The sequence below is a fragment of the Poecile atricapillus genome, chromosome Z, assembly GCF_030490865.1.
Source record: "Poecile atricapillus isolate bPoeAtr1 chromosome Z, bPoeAtr1.hap1, whole genome shotgun sequence".
NCBI lineage: Eukaryota > Metazoa > Chordata > Aves > Passeriformes > Paridae > Poecile > Poecile atricapillus.
Genome location: NC_081289.1, coordinates 93,129 through 106,014, shown reverse-complemented (window position 1 = coordinate 106,014; position 12,886 = coordinate 93,129). Strand labels below are relative to the sequence as shown.

General features: G+C 44.1%; 1 protein-coding gene across 3 annotated transcripts in view; it reads right to left on the bottom strand.

Moving 5' to 3' along the window:
* Nucleotides 1-410: 410 nt before the first annotated feature.
* The window catches only part of LOC131593019 (golgin subfamily B member 1-like), a 41,294-nt gene continuing 28,818 nt past the window's right edge, over nt 411-12,886 (bottom strand). For all 3 annotated transcript variants that reach the window (XM_058865163.1, XM_058865165.1, XM_058865164.1), the window contains 9 exons: nt 10,141-12,088; nt 8,522-8,700; nt 7,452-7,617; nt 6,218-6,349; nt 5,105-5,263; nt 4,872-4,969; nt 4,075-4,209; nt 2,442-2,547; nt 411-2,073 (listed from right to left, as the gene is read on the bottom strand). In XM_058865163.1, coding sequence (XP_058721146.1) covers nt 1,939-2,073; nt 2,442-2,547; nt 4,075-4,209; nt 4,872-4,969; nt 5,105-5,263; nt 6,218-6,349; nt 7,452-7,617; nt 8,522-8,700; nt 10,141-12,088 — 3,058 coding nt within the window. In that variant the 3' untranslated portion in view covers nt 411-1,938. The remainder of the gene's footprint in view (nt 2,074-2,441; nt 2,548-4,074; nt 4,210-4,871; nt 4,970-5,104; nt 5,264-6,217; nt 6,350-7,451; nt 7,618-8,521; nt 8,701-10,140; nt 12,089-12,886) is intronic.

Below are 12,886 nucleotides of genomic sequence, written 5' to 3'. Positions count from 1 at the left end.
TATCTCTCCTGGAATTGCACAACTCTTAACAGGGTGCAGTGTTCAGGCAAATGTGGAAAAGTAAACCCTAGTGTATACTGTTTTACGGGAATTGCTTTCACAATGCATGCAATAGTTTGGGTTGGAAGGGACCTTAAAATCATTAGTTCCACACACCCCTACCATGGGACATTGCCTATTCAAGTGCTATTTCCTTATTTTGTCAGCTGAAAAAGGCTGAGCAAGAGGTGAGACAGGGAAAAAAGGTCATCACCTAGGCATTCACATTGTATAAAGAAACAGAGCTTCTGCCACCATCACACGAGGCAGCACACACAAGAGACCTGCAGTCCCACCGTGTCCCACACAAGGTGTGGTGATGCAGCAGCACTACATTCTTCACTTGGACACTTACATGAAAATCACACAAATTCCATCTGAAAAATAAACTTTATTATACACACAGGAGCTCATACCCCAGAAAGCTATAGACAAACTATTTGGTCACTGAATTTGACATAGTTAGAGGAAGTTCCCACTGCTCATCGTGGACAGTGCAGTAGAGGATATGTAGTGCTAGTGCTCTGGACCTGCCAGAGATCCAGCTGCTTTAGCTACCAGTGAAATGAATCCATCTTCAACCAGGCTTTCTGCACTGGATAGAGCAGCTTAGTTTACAAGCTTTACCTCTTTCCCATGGGAAAAATGTGACTGTTAATGCTCTACTAAGAGGCAGATATGATTCTCCTGGCCAGTACTCTGGATGAAATGACCACTCGGGATCTGACAGCGAACACAACTGGAACTTCCTTTGCATTCAACATTCTCCTTTTGGAAGAGGGCTGTCTCAAATTCAGGAGGTTTTTAGAAAACAGATGGAAATATATCCGTATTTCCATATATCCTAAAAGATCCAGTCCATTTGCATAATTTGATTTGGGTCCAAATATGGCCAAACACCAGCACCAGCATTCTACACCAGAAGGTTTCAGAACTCTGGCTCCTTCCTCAGCATAGGGGAGAGAGTTTATTTCTGGAGTTTCTGCCTTTGCTTTGGGCCCACACAGCACATTATGGACCTCTTCAACACAGCCTGTGCAGGTTCAGTCTCATGATGAGTGTTTAGTGGATGAGAAGGAAGAAGCAGGGCTGCTATAATTTCTAGAGGTAAGGCAGCACCTTCCATCATGAAAGGTGCACAAATGCTATAAATAGGAGGGTTTTTAACTTAAGAGCTAAAAAGCTTCATGTTTCCTATTCATTTTAAATAACTAAATTACTGGCCTTATTTTACAGGCTTGTCAGGGCAGACATATGATTGATTTTAAATGGAATGCTCACCAAGGCCAGATATACTAAGTTTGGCCCTTCTTCAACAGGAGATGTAACTGAGCAGGAAACATGATTTTAAGATTCACATTCCTTAAAGTGCCCGTAACTTCTTTAGGATATGTATTTCAGACAGCTCTAAGCCGTGGAGCAAATCTAAGGGGTGGAAGAAAGGGAAGACAATTATTTTACATCCAGCTACAGTGTTTCCCCAACCCCATTCATGGATTCAGCCTAAGAGGGGGAAGATTGTGCAGTTTTAGAAGAGCTGAAGTACTGCAGCAACTCAAGAGTATTTTTCTTATTCCTACTGCAGCACAGTACTATCTAAAATGAGCGGTACTCCTTCCAGGTACAGGAACAGATGCTGTCCCTGAGGCTTGCAGCACAACCCTGGCTCAGAAAATGAACCACTCAAGTAGAAGTGCTGAGGGAAGGGCAGATTTCCTGGGAGCAGCTCCCCAGCACCAGCACTGACCCTGACAGCAGCACCCAGGTGCTGGGCACAGCTGCTGCTTCAGGGTTGGCTTGGGAAAGGCTGCAGCTGGGACAAGTGCTGCCCTTCTATGAGGGCATGCAGGCCCTTGGCATGCACAGGGCTGAGGCTCAAGAAAAGGCTGTCACTCCTGGTCACAGGTGGCCTGTAAAGCACAGGAAGAGCAGGACATGGAGAGCAAGCAGATACATGGCCACCAGCAGAGGCAAGTGGGTCCGGGAGCGGAAGAGAGAGCGTAACAGGCGTCGCAGTCCAAGAGTACTCCGAGTCTGAAAGAGTAAAGAGAGAGCAGTCACCACAAGGCATGGCTGTCCCCAGCTGCCTTCATCCACAGCTCTCCAGACTATGGAGATAAATTTGTTTAAGCTAACGAGCATAAACCTTCCCCAAACCATTCCACTGGCAGATCCTAACACTAGGGCAATCCTTATGAAATATTCTCCTTCCCTTGCTCTCTGCAGGTTGTCCAGGAACCAGCCCCATCCAATTTTATTTTCAGCATGGCAAAAGCAGAAAAACTACACAGTCCCCAACCAATTTATGTGTGTCTACAGAGGAATTTAACTGCTGTAGGTTCACAGTTTCTCAAATCAAGTGAGGCTCACATAATTGACTGCTGTGAATGTTAAATTCTTACTCTGCTGGAATTATTATCCATGGAGTCAATCAGCAAGGACTGCTCATAACCTGGAGTCATATCAATGCTGGCACTTAAGGAAGATGTCCACTCACTCGACTGCAACCTGCCACAACAAATGTGAAATTAAAATCAGTTTCTTATTATGATGCCCAAATCAACACTGTAATTAAGCTTAGGAAAGATGGTACTTCTCAAATAAGGAATCAGCCCCTGCAAGCAAACCCTGGCTTCACTTGCCAAGAGCTGGTTCCATTTGTATAGGTGTCATGCCTCCTGAGCTCACACTGAGAAAAGAACAGGGTGACCCAACTAGCAGGAGTTCTTACTCCTTTCAAGTGAAATTTTGTAGTGTGACTTAAAAGAAGCCAGGGCAGATGATACACCTGTATGTTTCAAATTCTGTTAAATTAGTTTGGAAGTCAGCTCTGGCTGCAATAGGGCTGGTTCTTCCTATTTTTTAGTGACAGAGGCTGCAGTCACATCCTGGGGCTCCCATTCATTAGTGAGATCAGCTGCAGGAGGCTTTTATAGACTTTAATGCCAGAAGGAGCTACAGTTGTCCAAATTGTGTAGCAATTACCAGGGAACTTCATCCAGAATTCTTCTAAACAGACCATTATTTTTTGGCTGAATCAGCAAGTGTGTCAGAAGAAAGGCACTGTTTTCATGTAAAAGACTTCACTAGTCCATAACTCCAGTTTTTTAACCACCAGGAAATGCACAGCACCAGTGCCTATAATCAGGTCACATGCTAAAACCCCCTCCATAGTCAATGAAGAGAATCAAGCATTTGGAACCTGCTGCTCACTGCAGACTAATCCCAGCCCCAACATCTAGTCCAGGTCAGCTGCCTTTGCTCTGTGCAGTGCCCTGCGAGACGCAAACTCCTGTGCAGTGCAGACCCCAGTGCTGGATACTGGGGACACGACAGGAGAGAGGTCTAGGCTGAAGGTAAGCCTGGGAAAGGTGGATGCAAGTATTTCATTTAAGTATTTAATTGCTTCTCAATAACCAAATTAATGAAAAGTTTATGTTAATTGGCAATACATTAAAAATGAGTGACATTCTTCAAGTCAAAACTGTTTCATGTATGACAGACCGGTGCTGACTGAGGAGACAAATCCCCTGGAAGATCCTCTTTGGCTTGCACCCAATTCTCAGTGTCCAAATTATATTTTCCAGTAGTTCATTTAACAAATTGAGAAAGTTGGCATCTAATTTCTAGACAGAACTTCTCTTCATGTCTAATAATTTGTCTCATTCTATCTGCCTACAATTGAAGGAACTGCATTTCCTGAACTCCAGGAAACACTTTTTTTACAATAAGAGTGACTGAGCACCATGCCAGCTGCCCAGAGAGGTTGTGGAGTCTTTCTCCTTGGAGATAATCAACAGCCATCTGAACATGGTCCTGGGCAACTGGGTCTAGGCTGAGCACAGGGTTAGGCCAGATGGTCTTTGGAAGCCCCTTCCAACATCAACCTTTCTGTGATTTTGTGACAGACACGGCAGCTGTCTCTGTGCCCCCAGTGCCATTTGACAGAAGGATGTGATGAAGTGCAAATGAGAAACAGAGCTAGAACCACCACACTTCTATGGTGACAGTGTTTGTTTGCTCAGGCTGCCTCACCTCCTGATCTGATCCTGTGCTGCAAAAAGCTCCTCCTCTGCAGCAAGACGACGGTCCCGTTCCTCCTCCAGCTGGTCCTCCAAATACTTCATATCCTGCTTTGTGCTGCTATGTAAATGTTCTGTTTCAGACAACCTGTCAGAAAATAACAAAGTATATGCTAAAAAAAGCCTCATTCATGGACTATTGTGTTTCTATTGTATTCACTGATGTAGTGTGTGAACAGACACAAATTACCTCCCAACTCACACAGGAGGCTTAGTCATCTTTACTATGTTTAAACTATTTGGAGAACATGAGAGAAGATAAATCTCTTGAAGCTTCTGTTTCACATCAAGAAGGAGTTCCTCGGCTCTGTCACCATGGCTCTACCATCTGAAAATTATTTTGAAAGGGTTTGAGGAATCATGTGCTAGATCTTAGTTTCGGAAGGTTACAAGGAATCCTGTGCTACATCTCAATTCCAGACACACTCTCAGGCTACAACCTTGAGACCAGGACCATTGGACCAGACCTTTCAGCAGCTACTGAGGATGCAGCCCACCAGATCCAAGATGCTGGTCTGGCTGGCATTGCTGCTGCACGTTGTCCTTGTGTGTTTTTGACTCCGTAATCCAAAGAGATAATTAATGACAGCTACTAAGTGCATACAAACATTCCTCCAAGACCACAAGATCCTAGTGGGACTGAGTTTTCCCAACACACTGGTATAGAGTAAAAGCAACAGGCTCATCACCACCCTCGAGGCCTTCATCAGGACCAACATCCTCGCCCCTGTTTTCTCAGATTTTCTTTACCTCAGCTGCAGCTCCTGCAGTTCAGGTGTGTAAGTGCCTCTCTGCAGTTCATTCTTTTCTTGGGGTGCACCTGGAGCAGCATCTGTCGCATACAGCTCCTGAAAGAACACAGGAATGCATTGCAGACTGCACTTCCACTGAAGAGAACTCAGAGCCGCTACAATGCTGGACAGTTTGCAGAGCCACTTGAAATGAGCTTTTCCCTGCTGTGCACCAGGCCCAAAGCCCCTTACCACACTCTTATCTGCAGCCTGCAGCTCCTGGAGCTGCCTCTCGAGCGCCAGGCAGCGGTTCAGGACCTCACTGTAGTGCTGATGGCTCTCGCAGATGCTCCGACTGCTCCCACGGAGCTGGAGGGAGAGGGCATTTTTCTCCTCAAAGACCTGAGATAACTGAGAAAAGAACACAACTGGCAAGCAAAGAAATTGGTTTTGTGAAAGCAAAATTGTTCTCTGTCTGAGGATAAGAATTCTCTTGAAAATCACTAAGGTCCAAAGACCAGTGACACTCTCCAAGAATAGCTTGTGGCAAAGACTTCTGGAACAAAAGTCTCAAAACATCAAAGAGATGTACAGAATACTACATGTCCAGAACAAGATTTTTAAAGGGCTGATATTGACCTAAACCTTTCAGAAATATCATCCGTTAATTATGATTTTATATTCTCACTTTCTCCTTGAACACAACTCTCCTTCTGAAGATCAATAAACTCCCGGGAAAGCAGGTTAGAAAGTGCTCTCAGCAATAGACATGGAACCTGTAAACAACTTTCTTCATATGCTCTCACTCTCTGGTCCCTTTGTCTGGTCTTCATCTCTCCCCATCCAACTTCTTTCCCCCACTGTCCCCTCCATCTATCTTCCCTCCCCCCTCCTTCCCTTCTCTCACCTCTTTCTTTCCTCCCCTGCCCTCTTCCCTCCCCCTTTCTCCCTTTGGTCACCTGGGAGAAAGGGCACTAAACTGCAGTGGCAGAAAAGCTGCTGATTCAGCACTGAACCTGCTGGATGGGATCTGCATGGGACCTGGAGATCCTTCTGGTCCAAGAGAGCAGCTGTCCCACTCATGGCTTCTCCCTCCAATGCTCTGACCCCAGCTGCTCACGGAGGGAGAGCAGTGTGGGACATGGAGGATGGGCTCTGGTGCTGTGCAAGCCCTGTTCAGCAGCACTGATTCCATCAGGGGGATTCTAACACTCCTTTTTTGAGAGATGTATTTCAGATTTTGTGCTACTTCATTGAATGCCCGCAAGGACAGATTAATTCCTGCTTCCTGAGCCCTATTCCAGCCTAACCCTCCCCACATTCCTCGTCCCTGACTGCAAGGAAGTATAAGACATGGATCAGTACCTTGCTGTTTAACTGCTGAATTCTGAGCTCCTTCTGGTGCAGTTCTTTCAGACTGTCACTTAGCTGGGCCTGGAGGTGTTTCATCTCTGTTTCTAGACTTGAAAGGTCCCCTTTCAGGACTTCTGGAGAAATCTGCCAAGGAAAGAGCAATGAAAAATACACTGCACATGTGACAACTCACTCTTATGTTTGTCAGCTCTTTTCAGTATTCCAAGGTCAAATCCAACATTATTCCTAGACCTGGAACTTGATCTGCTCAGGCAAAAAAGCAAATGGGGAATAAACAGAGATATCCCAAAAGCCATCTGAAAATACAGACAGTTAGGAAAAATAACCAAACTTGCACATATGATGGGTCCTGCTCAAAAGTTGTCTTAAAGCTGTTTACAACACAGGAAGAAGTAAAAAAGGCACATGAATGAGAAAAGAAAAAACAAACAAAAACCTAAAGCAACGTCCACACTGCTCTAATCAACAAAGACCAAAAGGCCAGCACTGAAGAATCCTCCTGGAAAGCATCACACAAACATTGTTCAAGCTTTTTCTTTGCATATATGCACAGATTTATCACAGGGATGAGGGAGATTTGATACCCCCTCCACTGACATAAACCACTGGAACATTGCAGATATGGGTGGGAGAGTTCTCCCTTGGCTCTGATGCACCACACTGTGCATGCAGCCTTTCCTAGATAAGCAAAATACTGAACATATTCCACTCCACTTTTAGGACTATATACAGGGGGAATAAGAGAGAAGGTGCAGTGTTCAAGCCTCAGCCTCTCTGGGCTTGAACCAGAATTGTAGAGCCCTGTTACAGTAAAAGCAGTAAGAAAAATTCAATAGAAAACTTAAAAATGAAGATGCGACATTAAAATGAGAACTAAGACAGAAAATCTTAGCTTCAAAGACAGTGCAAGAGGTCAATTCTAAAACAGCCAGAAGACACACCTGAGAAGTTCCATGCTGCTCCAAAGGTGCTTAGGAAGCCCTCTCTCTTTTACCCTTTTTCTTGAAACATTGGAAATCAGGAACTTAAGGAAGAACACTTAAGGGTATGCCACAATTTCTACAACTTCCAGTGATGCAAGTTAGACTGTTGGCATTATCTTGAGAGGCCTCACAAGCATATCCAACACTGCAGTCTGTAGGAGCTGGATACAGGCAACACACGCTCTTCTGGCTGAGTTTCAATCTTCACATTTCCAGTCAAGAATCTTTATCTTTCCACCCACCTTGCTTTGGTGCTGTTCCTCTACGGTTTGAGACTTGCTGAATGGCAGCCTGATTTCCTGTGTGATCCTTTGTAAATGGCTCAGCTGCTTATCCTTCTCTGCTATGGCCATCAGGTACTGCTCCTTCATGCTACTGCTCTGCTTTTCCCAGGTGGTCTTCTCCTGTCTGCCCAGCATAAAACAAGGGAAATTACAAGGAAGTTACTAGTATCACTTATGATGTCCAGGTATCCAGCTAAGAATGAGCTAAGGATGATTCAATCATCACCTCATGCTAGACATGAAGTTTTATAAGCAAGCCAAGTCAAAACCACCCACTTAAGTACAGGAACCTTAAAAAGAGGTTTAAGGAAGTTCTCTGTATTTTGTTGAACCCTTTGGATTTTTCCATGCTGTCCTAGGGTGACTTTTTCACACTTCTTGTATTCCTGGACATTGTTTTGATCTCACTGTACAGAGTTTTGTCAAGGAAGTCACTGGAAATGCCACTTGTCCCCATAATAATTTCTCTGCATGCTCACCCCCCCACTTTCAGAACACAGAATATTTTTCTGACTACTTTTAGTACAGTTGGAGAAGACAATTTTACTAGACTTGAATTACAGAGTTTAAAAAAAACCTGGAAGACATAAAGCAAGTGAAATAAAGGATTAGACATCATACAAAATTAGTACGTTCTGAACTATAATATCAGTGGGATAATAAAGGGTATTCAGCAGCAGCCTGGAATGGAGAGTACTGTGAACATACACATAGGCTCCAATACAAAGCCTCAGTTTCCTCTCCAACAGATGACACTGACCATCACTGGATGAAGGAAATAAAAACTAAAAGGTCATTGATCTATTCCACACAGGCATTGACCTCCAAGCTGCTGATCTGTAATTCTGAGGCAGAAGCTGGACAAGAGAAATATGTGCCCTCTCCTGATCAGGAGGAGTGCCTCAGTGTCACCTGGCACAGTCCAGGCTGAGGTTCTCAGCATTCCCTCCACCTCTGCCCCCAACTGCTCTTGGAGAGAAACAAACATTTGCAACCTCGCCAAGGCAGGGAGCAGACAGACAGTTCACCTGAGCTGCTGGAGCTCCTGCTGGTACACAGCTCCTTCTTGCTTCAGTTGTTCTTGCAGACGGACCTGTTTGTCCACCTCTTGCTCCCACTGCTGGAGTTGCGCTTTTAAGCGAGAATTCTCAGCAGCTTCCACCCCAACCAGGATGTATTGCTGCTGCAGATTCTCCAGCTCTCTTACCTGGAATTAAAGAGAAGCATCAGTGTGTGACAGCTGATCAAGCATCAGGTTTATTACTTAGAACTGTTTGAGAACACTTCTCATTGTGCTTTCTGGAGGGAAAAAAGGTCACACTCAGATGACAGAGGAACTAGAAACTGAATCATCAAATACAGCAGTGTACTAAAAACTGCTCAGAAAAACACTCCCTCAGACGATTCTATTGTTAATGAGGGCAGTGAGTTTTGAGCCCTCCCATGAGGATGTGACATACATTAACAAAAAGACTCCAGGCCACAATATTAATTATCTTATTCAGAGGAAAACTAAGTGACACAGAAGAAGCTGGTTAAGCATAAGTCCTGAAGTTGGTATTTACTGTAAACCAGGAAACTGCTAAGTAAAATATTTTTGGCTCTCCAATTCCAGTCAGGCTGTAATTAGAAATAAGTTGTTGCTATCCATGCATCACTGCAATTGTTTTTGAAGACACAGCTGACTCTGGACACGGGACAGTGCTTAATGAGTGGCAGTGAGACATAACTGTCAAAGTCTGTCTTCTGGCCAGCAATGAGAACTCCTGACCTGGCTGGGCTGGACTGTGCCAGAGACTATACAAACAGACACATTCAGTGTGCAGGCCAGGATGTCAAAAGGAATCTGCAATATCTTGTACCTGCCTTGAACTCTAGCTGCCAAGAGGAGGAAGAAACTCAAGCCTTTGTTTTAGTCTCTTTTAGAAATCCACGGTAAATCAAATGAACTGACACAGATGTGAACTCAGCAAGTTACCAGGGACCTTATTTCCATGATTTCATATTTTAAACAAAGCTGACAGAGAAACCACCCCAGGAAGTTAACAATGAAATCACAGCCTCCGTGCCAGAGAAAATAATATAGATGGCCCATACCAGATCCACGGGGTCTGCTGGAGCATGCCCACAAATGCTAAGGTCATTAGGAGGCAACTCCGTTACCTTTGAAAGGTCATGGTGACCCAAGAGGTTCCTGAAGACTAGAAGAAAGCAAATGTCATCCCTACCTACAAGAAGGGCAAGAAAGAAGAACTGTGAACCTGCAGTCTGGTCAGCCTCATCTCCATCCCCGGGAAAGTGAGGGAGCAACTAATTCTAGAAATCACTTCCAGATACATGAAAAAAAACAGGTTGGCCAGAGAAGCTGTGGAATATTTACCAATGGAGATATTCAAAATCCAACAGGACATTGTACAGAGCAACCTATCCCAACAAGCATTGTTTGTACAGGGGGGTTCAACTAGAGGATCTCTAGAAGATCTCCAGAAGATCCTTTGAATCTCAACTGTTCTGTGATTTTGTGAAGACAATGATCTATGTGTCACACTGCAATTACCAGATCTAAGTGTGCTGAATTTTAAGACTTGAAGATCCAAACCTTCTGTGGTGCTTTAAGTAAGACAAGGAAGAGAGAATATGGACTTACTACTCTGTCTCTGTCACTCTGCAAGGAGGCCAGTGCCTTCTTCAGACTCTGCACTTCTGAAGAAGAGATGGAAGCGTTCCCTTCTGCTTGTTTCACTTCTTCAATCTTACGTGTTTTGTCCAATTCATTCAGCAGACGGTCTCGGTCATTCTGCAGGCTTGCCATAGCCTTGGAGAAAGATTTGACTTGGTTGGAAGAGCCTTCCAATTCCAAAGACAAGCGGAGAAGCTCATCATCTTTAGCTCTGAGCTGCTGATTAAGTTTCTCAATCTGGGCCAAGAGACCTCTTTCATTAACAGCTTTCTGCAGTTCTGCCAGCTCAGACCTCACTGTATCTCGGTCCCTGGCAGTGGAACATTTCTCCTCTTGTAGCTGAGCCATCTGTTTCTGAAGATTCTGCACTAGACTCTTTTGTTCCTGTAAGTCTGCAGAATATTTCTGTTTCAAAACATGAAGCTCTTCATTGGCCTGGTCTCGGCTACCCTGAAGAGAGCTCATGGACCTCCCAAAAGACTGAATTTGAGCTCTGAGATCTTTGTTTTCATCTGTGACTGCAAGCAATTTCTGTTCCATTTCCATCAAGTCCCGTGCCAACTCTGCTACTCTCTCTTCGGCTGTCTCGGTTTCATTCCTCATTATCCCTGCATCATGATGCAGGTGCTTCAATTCCTTCCGAAGCCTGTCCTCAGCCTCTCCCACTCTCTTGACTGCATCCCTTTGAACACATTCTAGCTCCCCCTCAAGTTCCATTATTCTTTGCTGGGAGAGGGAAAGCTCACGACTCAGTTTTTGTATCTCTTCCTCTCGAGTCTTCAGTTCTGCTCGACACTCCACAATGGGACTCCCTTCATGTAATGCTGCCATCTCACTCTGCACCTGGGACAGAGAGGACATAAGAGTTTCAATCTCTTGAGACATAGTGGCTTTATCCTCTCTTAAGGCTTCCATGCCCTTCCTGAGATCGTCCTGAGTACGCTCAGACTCTTTCAGCAGTGTTTCTATGGTTGCCTTCTCATTTTCCAGAGTTTGGATCCGCTGAAGCTGTACTTTGAAAAGTTGCTTCTGTTGGGAGTCTTTTATTGAAATCACTTGGTTAAGGTCTTCTCTGTACCGCACCAACTCTGCATTCAGCTTGGCATTATCAGAGTTAAGGTCATCCATCTGGCTATGGAAACTTCTCATTTCTTCCTTGAGCTTGTTGTTTTCAGCAGCAGCCTCTTGAATTAGCTGGTCTTTTTCCAAGATTATAACAAGATGGTGTTCCTCAAGCTGCTTGTAGTCCCTCAGTATGCGGTCTCGGTCGTCCTGCAGAGATGACATGGACTTGGTGAAGGAGTCCAGTTGTGCCTTCTGCTGCTTACTTTCTTCTGTGTTTATCTTCATCTTTTCAGTGAGATGATTGAGTTTGTCAAGAAATTTGTTCTTCTCATTTTCCAAGGCTTTTCTATCTTCTTCCTCCTTACTTAGCCTACACTCCAACTCTTTTATCTCTTCAGAATGCTGCTGCTGTAATTCAGCTAGAGCAGACATCACTGCATCTTCTTTGGCAGACAGCAAACTCATGATCTTTTGATCTTTGGCACTGGTTTCTTCATGCAGCTTATTTGTCAGATCCTTGGAAGCCTGCAGATCAGCTTCAAGCTGTTGACAGTTGAGTTTAAAGTTCTGGATACTGGTCTCTTGTTGCTTGACCACAGTCCCCAGCTCTTCCCTGGCCAGCTCACATTTGGTGAAGGAATTCTGTAAGTCAGCAAGCTGGTCTCTCAGGCTGCTGATCACTGACTCCAGTTCCTGCTGTTCATTCTGAGACTTGCTGTACAGTTCCTGAGACCCCTCAAGCTGAGTCAAAAGCTTTCTTTTTTCCTCCTGCAACATTTCACATGTCTTTTGATGATGCTGAATCTCCTTCCTGCAGTCAGCCTCCCAGTCCTTCTTGTTGCATTCCAGCCTGAAAACAGAAAAGATAAAGTTGATCAAATATCCACAAAAGTATCTCAGTATCTGAACCCCCACTAACACTGTTCTTATATTAATTTAGAAAAGCCACAGAGTTTATTTTACTTAAAGAAAGCAAGTTGGAAATATCTCTCAATTTAAAATTCAAGATATGTTTTAAAGTTCTGACTGTACAAGGTGTGCCTGAAAGGGGTGGTTCCAGGGGAATATATTCTTTTAAAGTTGTTCATGTCAACACTGAAAGAAATTAAGGCACTTAAACACCAAATGTTATCATCTCCTTGTCATTACATTACTTCTCTCATCCATTGTAGCTAACAATAAAAACAGCCCCTTGCCACCCCACAATGAAATTGCTGTTCTGATACCTTTGATGTCCATTTCATGCTTCAGCATGCAAAGATACAGCATAGAAACTTGATAAAACAATTTTACTCATGTAAGAATGGTTTAGTTTTGAATCTTGGAAACACACAGATGTATACGCATTTTGATAGGTTTCCATAGCTCCATCTTCCCCATAAAATTTTTTTGGGGATGGAACTCTGTATCCCAATGCTCTCCTGACCTCTCAGTGCAAAAAATTCCATGCAAAAGAAACTTTAATTAATCTGAAACTTGAAAGACTCTGGACAGTAATCAGATGGTGAGTGCTTGTCACAGAGAACAGATTTAACACAGGTATCCCAATGACATGAAGAAGCACTATTCTAGAGTGATCACCTGTATCCTTGTGCAGATAACAGAGTAACCTTTTCCTGATAAACCTGCCCTGCCACAGCTTATTTAC